Source organism: Xiphophorus hellerii, chromosome 8, assembly GCF_003331165.1.
Source record: "Xiphophorus hellerii strain 12219 chromosome 8, Xiphophorus_hellerii-4.1, whole genome shotgun sequence".
Classification (NCBI taxonomy): Eukaryota; Metazoa; Chordata; class Actinopteri; order Cyprinodontiformes; family Poeciliidae; genus Xiphophorus; species Xiphophorus hellerii.
This window is the reverse complement of record NC_045679.1, coordinates 6033271-6044793: the sequence shown is the minus strand read 5'-3', so window position 1 is coordinate 6044793 and position 11523 is coordinate 6033271. Positions and strand designations below refer to the sequence as shown.

At 40.7% G+C, this 11523-nt stretch overlaps 1 protein-coding gene and 1 long non-coding RNA gene across 2 annotated transcripts; both read left to right on the top strand.

Annotated features, from left to right (window-relative positions):
- The first annotated feature begins 238 nt into the window (after positions 1-238).
- Positions 239-3000, top strand: LOC116724641 (uncharacterized). The gene is made up of 3 exons (XR_004340197.1): positions 239-526; positions 631-715; positions 2948-3000. It is a non-coding gene; the product is annotated as an uncharacterized LOC116724641 (long non-coding RNA).
- A 4194-nt stretch (positions 3001-7194) lies between these two features.
- On the top strand, positions 7195-9321 carry LOC116724911 (NLR family CARD domain-containing protein 3-like). The gene is made up of 3 exons (XM_032570703.1): positions 7195-7242; positions 7290-7347; positions 7494-9321. The coding sequence occupies exons 1-3, from the start codon at positions 7195-7197 to the stop codon at positions 9281-9283; spliced, it is 1896 nt and encodes a 631-aa protein (XP_032426594.1). The 3' UTR covers positions 9284-9321.
- Positions 9322-11523: the final 2202 nt, after the last annotated feature.

Below are 11523 nucleotides of genomic sequence, written 5' to 3'. Positions count from 1 at the left end.
TAGGTGGGATTTCCTCTTTAGGCTGCTAACGTCTTTACAGAATCAAACCAATCAGCTTTGTGGTCGCTCTGCCTCTTAATCCTCTAAGAGGGTCTTTATTTCTGATAAACGTCTTTAGGATTCTCTAAAGGTTTGGTTCCCTGAATTTAAAAACCAAAACTCTAGTAAATACCTGCCTTACTCTCCAATAAGGACTTTAACTAGGACTCATCCTAGAACTGCATTAGAATCTGCATTAGAACAATGTGTGGTTTTAGCTGCAGTACTGTGGTGATGTTAAGAATTATAGTTTAGTTTAATTTTTCTGATTATTTTCTGCTTGTAATTATATTCTGACCAGTTACAGCAGCAGGAAGCAACCAGCTGTTCTTTTCTCTGGGCTCATTTCTCCTCATGACTCCATCATGAAACATTTTCATCAGAACTTCTCTCCAGTCTCATGAAGATTTATCAACCTGCCTCTGATTTCACTGCAGACCTTCTACTTCCTGGTTCTGCTGCTCTGAAAGAAGAAACTACAAACCAGGTGAGCCATCATATAATCACTTATGCAACATTTATAACACTTTGACTTTGAACTAATGTTGTTCAGGTCAGATAAAAGTCCAGTTCTGTTGTGTCTCTGTACAGGTGTGGCATTAGTCTGGTTCTCCTGTGGTTCTGTTGGGTTTCAGTCTGTTGTTCAGATGTTCGTCTTCAACTCTTTGAACAAACTGTAAGTTTGATTTTATTTCTAATGAAGTTTATCTACAGAAACCTTTCTACTTGTTTCCGTTCTATGACATTTAGAGAAAATGTTCCCTTTCAAATTCAGCTCAAAGTTTCATCTCTGCTGTTTGAAAGCTAATCTACAGGATTATTAAATTATTGATGTATTGGAAGGAAAACATGATGAACACTTTGATGTTTCTTTATTTTATTCTCTAAACAAAATCATTCATGATTTTATTTCCAGGAATCAAACTCCAGAAAAGTTTCTTTTCTGCTTTGTTTCAAATTGAAATATTATTCTTAAAATATCTTTGATTCAGTAAATTATTAAATAGTTGAACTTTGATGGAGCAGATAATCCACTTGTTCAGGTCACACTTGTTGTAGAGATTAATAATTAATTAACTAAAATACACTGCTCAAAAAAATAAAGGGAACACTTAAACAACACAATATATCTCCAAGTAAATCAAACTTCTGTGAAATCAAACTGTCCACTTAGGAAGCAACACTGATTGACAATCAATTTCACCTGCTGTTGTGCAAATGGAATAGACAACAGGTGGAAATTATTGGCAATTAGCAAGACACACTCAATAAAGGAGTGGTTCTGCAGTTGGGACCACAGACCACTTCTCAGTACCTATGCTGTCTGGCTGATGTTTTGGTCAGTTTTGAATGTTGGTGGTGCTTTCACACTCGTGGTAGCATGAGACGGACTCCACAACCCACACAAGTGGCTCAGGTAGTGCAGCTCATCCAGGATGGCACATCAATGCGAGCTGTGGCAAGAAGGTTTGCTGTGTCTGTCAGCGTAGTGTCCAGAGGCTGGAGGCGCTACCAGGAGACAGGCCAGTACACCAGGAGATGTGGAGAAGGCCGTAGGAGGGCAACAACCCAGCAGCGGGACCGCTACCTCCGCCTTTGTGCAAGAAGGAACAGGAGGAGCACTGCCAGAGCCCTGCAAAATGACCTCCAGCAGGCCACAAATGTGCATGTGTCTGCACAAACGGTTAGAAACTGACTCCATGAGGATGGTATGAGGGCCCGACGTCCACAGATGGGGGTTGTGCTCACAGCCCAACACCGTGCAGGACGCTTGGCATTGTCAGAGAACAGCAGGATTGGCAAATTCGCCACTGGCGCCTTGTGCTCTTCACAGATGAAAGCAGGTTCACACTGAGCACATGTGACGGAGCCTGGAGACGCCGTGGAGAGCGGTCTGCTGCCTGCAACATCCTTCAGCATGACCGGTTTGGCAGTGGGTCAGTAATGGTGTGGGGTGGCATTTCTTTGGAGGGCCGCACAGCCCTCCATGTGCTCACCAGAGGTAGCCTGACTGCCATTAGGTACCGAGATGAGATCCTCAAACCCCTTGTGAGACCATATGCTGGTGCGGTTGACCTTGGGTTCCTCCTAATGCAGGACAATGCTAGACCTCATGTGGCTGGAGTGTGTCAGCAGTTCCTGCAAGATGAAGGCATTGAAGCTATGGACTGGCCAGCCCGTTCCCCAGACCTGAATCCGATTGAGCACATCTGGGACATCATGTCTCGCTCCATCCAAAAGTCACGTTGCACCACAGACTGTCCAGGAGTTGGCGGATGCTTTAGTCCAGGTCTGGGAGGAGATCCCTCAGGAGACCATCCGCCACCTCATCAGGAGCATGCCCAGGCATTGTAGGGAGGTCATACAGGCACGTGGAGGCCACACACAATAGTGAGCCTCATTTTGACTTGTTTTAAGGACATTACATTAAAGTTGGATCAGCGTGTAGTGTTATTTCACTTTAATTTTTGTGTGGCTCCAAATCCAGGCCTCCATTGATTAATAAATTTGATTTCCATTGATGATTTTTGTGTGATTTTGTTGTCAGCACATTCAACTTTGTACAGAACAAAGTATTCAATGAGAATATTTCTTTCATTCAGATCTAGGATGTGTTATTTGAGTGTTCCCTTTATTTTTTTGAGCAGTGTTCTTCCTGTTGTTCAGGTTGAATCAGTGAATGTAAATGTTGCTCCATGTCTCCATCTAGTGGACTGATAGTAGAAGTGCAGCAGCTGATGGCAGCTTCCTCTTCCTCTCTGCTGTCTGACTGCATTCACCTGACACTGATATGAAGCAGAGAAGAAGAGCCAATCAGAGGAGGAGCAGCTGATCTTTTTCCAGCTCTAATGATGTAAAGGATGATCCGAGTTGATGTGCAGATGAATGATGTGTGTTTCCTCTGCAGGTGAAGGTAGAAAGTGTGTGTGAGCTGATGTGAATTCAGCAGCATGGATCAGTGTGAGGACAGAGAGGAGGGAGTCCCTCCCTCTAAAACCACTCTGTGTGGGGAAGATGAGAGCCAGAGCAAAGGTCAGAGGTGAGGTCACCATCTCTAACTGTCCACAGCCCTTTTCACACAGCGTTCACTATATCAGGCCAGAACAGACGTGGTGATGAAGCTGCTGCTGCTCCTCTTTGCTGATTAAGTTTTAATCATCATGTTTCTGTCAGGATCCATCAGAGACGCAAACCAGAACCAGAGCCAGAACCCAGCTGTGTGTCCCTTAAGAGTGACATGTCAATGGATGCGCTCATTTTATTTAAATCTCCTGGATCTCCACCATCAGAGAGGTGAGCTGTTTCTAACTGCTGTAACTGTTCAGATTATATCTGTTATTATGACCATCCAATATTAATTTAACACACAAACACAAAAGGCAGAAGTGAGTTTAATTTCTAAATTGATATTTGGATTGTTCTCTAAATCTAAATTTTATTTATTTTCCAGACAGAGTGAAGCTGAAAGAAAAAGGCTTTTATGAATTAATTTTATGATTCCAGTTTCATCTCTGTGGTTCAAACATCATCCAACATAGTGGATTATTAACCATTTCCACAGTTAAGATAAAAAATATCTCATGTGGATATCTTTCAGAACCAGATGGTCTCTAACTGACACCATACATAAGCAACTGGTTCATTCTCTGAATTCAGTGCATTTTGTGTCTCACAGGTTTATCTCAAATATTTTCATATAATTCAACCCACATTTTTTGAGAAAAATCAAGTAATGGAAATATTCATGTGTCTTGGTAATATAACATGCAAATATATTTTAAAAATTATATTTTGAAAGATTTTATGGGTTGTTGAAGCGTAGAGGTCAGCCAAATGAGCATGTCCCCACTGACCAATGTTAATTTTTCACTGAATATAAAACAAATGAATCTAACCAGTAACTGCAACTTATTTGTACCATTTTAAACATTTTAGGTATACTTTAATCTAAATAAAATAAATATGAGAAAAATACATTAATTATTTATAGAATGTCACTTTTTAATCATGTCCCTCCAGTTTTGTTTAACCCTGTAACAGCAGACCAATCCCTCCTTTTTATAAATAATGGTTCAGTCCAATTTCCTCAGCACCCTGGAAGTGACATCACTTAAGTTTTTTCCCGCTCACACTGTAAAGACATTTAAGTGTTAATATAGTTTCTTACTGATATTTTATTATTTTTATCCAAACATCGTCATTGTCAAGCTCAACCTTTCAACACCTTTAGGCATGTAAATGATAATTATTGTTGTTTGGGAAAAAGTAAAGAATGGTCTTTGAAACATATTAATTCTTGTTTTCATCATATCATATGTTGCTCCATAACCTAGCTAATGTGGACTTATGGCAACTTTTAGTAAAAATCTTCAACCCCGTTACAGTCTGGTCAACTGTTACAATGGGTTCAACCGTTACTTGATACATTGTTATGATTTTTTTATAATAACAGCAAATATTAGACTAATATTTGTTGGACTGTATGCAAAGTTTAAAGAATGATTCAGAAACATAAAAAGCCTGATTTAATGTTTATTTTAAAGTATATTTTTCTGATTTATGAAAATTGCTTTTACATCATGTTGCCATATTCTACTTATCAGTCTAATTATTATGATTCAGAATCAAATAAGATATACATTAATATCAAGGGACAGGTCATCTAAAAGAAACTGGAAGAATTAGTTCAATTATGTTAGAGTTTTACTCATAGAGGAATGAAATTGGCCTTTTTATGGGGTTGAATTTAAATCAACCTAAGTAACAAAGAAATTCTTAATACTGTTTGGGATTTCATGAATAAGGTGGGGAGACATATTTTCCTGGAGGTTTAAAGAGTCCTTCAATAGACGCAATGATCAAAAACACAATTTATTGTGGTATATTTTTAAATAATCTGAGACGCCAAAATGGACCGAATTCAGAGAATCACCCAATTACTGCTGATGAATAACGGGGACAAAAATGACCCATAATGAACTCACTTTTCAATCAAGACACAGAAACCATCATGTTGACATGATCTTTGACCCACAAACATTTAACTGCATTTTCATCAACTTATTTTTTCCAAATGAAACAGATTCATTTATTTAATCAAATATTAATATTAACACAGAAACACAAAGGCAGAAGTAAATTTAATTTCTAAGTTTATATTTGGATTAGTCTCTATGTCCGATTAAACACAGATTAATGCTGAAAGAAAAAGTTTCTATGAATTCATTTTATGATTCTTGTTGCATCTCTGAGACTCAAACATCATCCAACACGGTGTATTATCAAACATTTCTACAGTAAAACTAAATAATGTCTCCAGTGAATCGCATTCAGAACGACATGTTCTCTAACTTAACATTCAGTTCTGATTGAAGCTCCATCAGAACCTCCTTGGATGGTCAGAGTGGAAATGATTCCTGGTTCTTCTCCATGTCAGAGCTCAACACTAAGATCACCAAACTTCTCTCAGTCATTTTAATCCAACATGTTGGTCTCAGAAACAAATCTTTCTGCTCTTTAAAGAAGGCTGGGCATTATTCAGGAGGATCAATGATCAGGAACATGATGGAGGATTGGACCGGTTCTGATAGGAATCATTTAGAACATCGAGTCGATGATCTGTCTGGTTCTGTTGTGTCTCACAGCTCTTTATTTTACAATGAACCACATTAAAAATATCTTCAAACCAAAACGCAAAGGAAAGATTTTAATGAGTTTCTTTTTTTAGCAGAATCCATCAGATTTTCACACAAGAAGAATCAGAACCCAGCTGTGTGTCGTTTAAGAGCGACGGTTCAATGGATCGTCTCATTGACTTTAAGCCTCCTGGACCTCCATCATCAGATAGGTGAGCTTTTTCTAATTGCTGTAACTATGGAAAATGAACCAGTAAGAGGTCAGATGTTTCCAGTTATATTTACAGAGAGGTTTGATCCATTATTTACAGAAATCAGCTGATCTGTTCTCATGAAAACATCTTCATATCTTCATCTCTGGGATGTTGATGATGATGTTCTGTTGCTTCATGGCTCCATGTCAGACTAACAGCGGAACACATTTCCACTGGGAAATACCTGGTAAAGCCAGTCTGGTCCATCAGGACTTGGTTCCTGTGTGCATTGTGAGAGCAGTTCAGCAGGGAAGGAAAGCTTCATGATGTGGTTGGTGAGATCTGCTGGAACTCAACCAAACTGAGCTGATGTGGACCATCAGAGGTTCTGCTGGTTCTTAGTGGGATCAGCAGGAACATTAAATCTTTATAACTACTTGGATCACCTGGTTCACTGCTCACATCCAGATATTACATCATGGACCTTTACCTTCTGATTGTCTCTGTGTGGACAGATAAAATGTGATCTCACTGGCTTCCAGGGATCTACAGGATCCATTTTAAAATCCTCTCTATAACATCCAGGAGAGGACCCCACATGGACACACACCCACATATCTCAAACCTCCTCCATGTCCACATCACCTCAGATCTAGTCATCAGAACCTGATGGATGTCCCACACTGTCCTGAAGACCTGTGTGGACAGAGCCTTCACTTCCACTGTCCCCAAGCTCTGGGAAACTGTCTCCACCAGCATCAGATCTAATGACAGTTTGGATTGTTTGAAGTCCAAGTTCAGCATCAACCTTTTAAAATGTTTACTGAGTAATTCTGGTGTTACTGGTCTTCATCCTTGTAGTTCATCTTCCTCTTTTTAAATTCACTCCATTTTGTTCATATGATGCTCTGTTTTTCTGCTTCAGGTACATTTAATGTGAAAGTCTTGGTGATTTCATTTCTGAATACTGCTGGATGAATATTTCCTGACTTCCTAATTGTTCCTGGTTCCTCCACAGAGTGGACCAGCAGAGCTCAGAGGTTCCCAGTTGTCCATCTGCCCAGCAGCATCAAACACAGCTGGACTCCATATTTATGGTCTGTACATGAACAACAACTTTTCCAAGCGTTCTGTTCACAGTCATCTCCATGCTGCACTTTGTAGACCAGAGGACTGTCAGTCTGTCTAACATCCATCTGGTGTTTGGCTCCATGATTTCAGTCTGATGTTTCCTTCATCTATTATTCTATTCCAGACGCTGGAGGACAACATTGTCACTTTTCTGAAGAACGAGCTTAAGAAGATCCATAAGATTCTGAGTCCAAATGACCCACAATGCTCAGAGAGTCAGAGAGATGATCATTTCTTGGAAGGTGAGGATGAAGAGCAGAGGAGGAGCAGCAGAGAGGCAGTGATGAAGATCACACTGAACTTCCTGCGGAGGATGAAACAGGAGGAGCTGGCTGACCGTCTGCAGAGCAGTAAGAGGATTTCTACAAAGGTTTAACCTGATGGATAAATCACACATTTACTGAAATTTGAAGAGATGGAATCACATTTATGCAAAACATCTTGAGAATCTGATTTAATCTAGTTATTGATTTTATTTTTTGTCTTATTTTAGAACGTCTTACTGCAGTTTGTCAACATCAACTTAAATCTGGTCTGAAGAAGAAGTTCCAGTCTGTGTTTGAGGGGATTGCTAAAGCAGGAAGTCCAACCCTTCTGAACCAGATCTACACAGAGCTCTACATCACAGAGGGAGGGACTGGAGAGGTCAATGATGAACATGAGGTCAGACATATTGAAACAGCATCCAGGAAAACACACAGACCAGAAACAACAATCAGACAAGAAGACATCTTTAAAGTCCAACCTGGAAGAGATCAACCAATCAGAACAGTGATGACAAAGGGAGTGGCTGGCATTGGGAAAACAGTCCTAACACAGAAGTTAACTCTGGACTGGGCTGAAGACAAAGCCCACCAGAACATCCAGTTCATATTTCCATTTACCTTCAGAGAGCTGAATGTGCTGAAAGAGAAAAAGTTCAGCTTGGTGGAACTTGTTCATCATTTCTTTAGTGAAACCAAAGAAATCTGCAGCTTTGAACACTTCCAGGTTCTGTTCATCTTTGATGGTCTGGATGAGAGTCGACTTCCTCTGGACTTCCACAACAAGGAGATCCTGACTGATGCTACAGAGTCCACCTCAGTGGATGTTCTGCTGACAAACCTCATCAGGGGTAAACTGCTTCCCTCTGCTCTCCTCTGGATAACCACACGACCTGCAGCAGCCAATCAGATCCCTCCTCAGTGTGTTGGCATGGTAACAGAGGTCAGAGGGTTCAATGACCCACAGAAGGAGGAGTACTTCAGGAAGAGATTCAGAGATGAGGAGCAGGCCAGCAGGATCATCTCCCACATGAAGACATCACGAAGCATCTACATCATGTGCCACATCCCAGTCTTCTGCTGGATCACTGCTACAGTTCTGGAGGATGTGTTGGAGACCAGAGAGGGAGGAGAGCTGCCCAGAACCCTCACTGAGATGTACATCCACTTCCTGGTGGTTCAGACCAAAGTGAAGAAGATCAAGTATGATGGAGGAGCTGAAACAGATCCACACTGGTGTCTAGAGAGCAGGAAGATGATTGAGTCTCTGGGAAAACTGGCTTTTGATCAGCTGCAGAAAGGAAACCTGATCTTCTATGAATCAGACCTGACAGAGTGTGGCATCGATATCAGAGCAGCCTCAATGTACTCAGGAGTGTTCACACAGATCTTTAAAGAGGAGAGAGGTCTGTACCAGGACAAGATGTTCTGCTTCGTCCATCTGAGTGTTCAGGAGTTTTTGGCTGCTCTTCATGTTCATCAAACCTTCATCAAATCTGGGGTCAACCTGTTGGAAAAAAGATCTAAGAAGTCTTCATTATTTAATAAATCTAAACTAAAGGTTCTCCATCAGAGAGCTGTTGACCAGGCCTTACAGAGTCCAAATGGACACCTGGACTTGTTCCTCCGCTTCCTCCTGGGACTTTCAGTGCCGACCAATCAGAGACTCCTACAAGGTCTGCTGACAAAGACAGGAAGTAGCTCACACACCAATCAGAAAACAGTTCAGTTCATCAAGGAGAAGATCAATGAGAATGTGTCTGTAGAGAAAAGCATCAATCTGTTCCACTGTCTGAATGAACTGAATGATCGTTCTCTAGTGGAGGAGATCCAACAGTCTCTGAGTTCAGGAAGTCTCTCCACAGATAAACTGTCTCCTGCTCAGTGGTCAGCTCTGATCTTCATCTTAGTGTCATCAGGAAAAGATCTGGATGTGTTTGACTTGAAGAAATACTCTGCTTCAGAGGAGGTTCTTCTGAGGCTGCTGCCAGTGGTTAAAGCCTCCAACAAAGCTCTGTAAGGACACAGATTGTTATTGCATTTATTGTTGATCAAGTGAAAACTTTTAATCGTGCTAAATTTTGATTCATGTTGTTGTATTTTATTTATTGATGCATTGTCTCCCAGATGTCGCCCACAGGGATACATCGGGGAGAATGTCTATTAATATGTAACATCATCACCATAACAATACCATCATCGTTATGAATTATTAAAGAAGCAAAACTCTTTCTGCTAAAACTGAGACTGGATGAATTTAGTTTTATTGTGGAATTCAAAAGTGTTGCTGCCAGCCTCCTTGTTATTTTTAGATCAGTCCTTTAAAGATGGCGACCCAACTATTGACCGAACCAATTCACAACAAAAGGCAACATAAATATGTGCAAAATAAGATGGTTCCTTCAAAAAAGAACATAAATGACTGGAAAGTAAAATATTTTTTATGAATTGTTTAATAACAGATTTTTCTCTCTGTCTCCTCAGACTGAGTGGCTGTAACCTCTCAGAGAGAAGCTGTGAAGCTCTGTCCTCAGTTCTCAGCTCCCAGTCCTCCAGTCTCAGAGAACTGGACCTGAGTAACAACAACCTGCAGGATTCAGGAGTGAAGCTTCTCTCTGCTGGACTGAAGAGTCCAAACTGCAACCTGGAAACTCTCAGGTAAAATGTTGTCAATCCAAGTGATACCAAATTTCTGTCCATTAGCTGCTCTCAGATATGATGTAAATGTTATTTCAATAATACATAATAATAATAATAATCAATGTCTGACTGAGACGTGGCTAACCATGCTACGTCACAACATATAAATGTTGTTGGTTTTCATAAATTCCAGGCTTAAAGAACTACGATGAGAGGTTATTTAGAATGGTGGGCGTCAGGTTTCAACTGATAGTGAAACTCTAGAAACTGGAAACTTGACGGACTGCTGCATCCTTAGTACAAAAAGATCCGTCCTCCCAGCAGTTGTTAGACATGTGACTAATGTTTATATTTATTGCCTACAGAGCTGGAAACTCGCAGGTATGGAGGAATCTGCTGCAGGAGCAGAGAAGGTCTGATAGAGGAGGAAGAGGGAGAAATGTCTTTAGTCAGTCTGCTGGGAAACATTTAGTTTGAAGCTGAATATTTAGTTTGATAATTAAATATTTAGTTTAAAACCATGGCATTTATAAACTAATGGATAACATTTTGAACCCCCCTTTGGGCTCTTAGGACAAGCTAAATAACTCAAGTTATTGCTGTTAAGTTTGTTTTTGTAACTTTGCAAACGACTACCCATTTAAACTGTATGAATCTTTCACATGTTGCTGAATGAACCTGGGAAACCGACCCATCTACTGGAACCACAATGACATGGTAGTCAGAGCAGCAGGGGGCCAAATATAACTCCATGTGGAACCAAGAGGTTGGAGAGAGGTTAGAAAATACAAGTCAGTAAGAGGATGAGCAACATGTTAAAATAATCTTCTATATTCAAAGAAAGAATATCATATACTGTATATGTACACTGCCTGGCCAAAAAAAAAGTCGCCACCAAAAAATGGTCACACACTCTAATATTTTGTTGGACCGCCTTTAGCTTTGATTACAGCCCGCATTCGCTGTGGCATTGTTTCAATAAGCTTCTGCAGTGTCACAAGATTTATTTCCATCCAGTGTTGCATTAATCTTTCACCAAGATCTTGTATTGATGATGGGAGAGTCTGACCACTGCGCAAAGCCTTCTCCAGCACATCCCAAAGATTCTCAATGGGGTTAAGGTCTGGACTCTGTGGTGGCCAATTCATGTGTGAAAAAGATGTCTCATGCTCCCTGAACCACTCTTTCACAATGTGAGCCCGATGAATCCTGGCATTGTCATCTTGGAATATGCCCATTCCATTTGGGAAGACAAAATCCATTGATGGAATAACCTGGTCATTCAGTATATTCAGGTAGTCAGCTGACCTCATTCTTTGGGCACACAATGTTGCTGAACCTAGACCTGACCAACTGCAGCAACCCCAGATCATAGCACTGCCCCCACAGGCTTGTACAGTAGGCACTAGGCATGATGGGTGCATCACTTCACCTGCCTCTCTTCTTACCCTGATGCACCCATCACTCTGGAACAGGGTAAATCTGGACTCATCAGACCACATGACCCTCTTCCATTCCTCCAGAGTCCAATCTTTATGCTCCCTAGCAAACTGAAGCCTTTTTTTCTGGTTAGCCTTACTGATTAGAGGTTTTCTTATGGCTACACAGCTGTTCAATCCC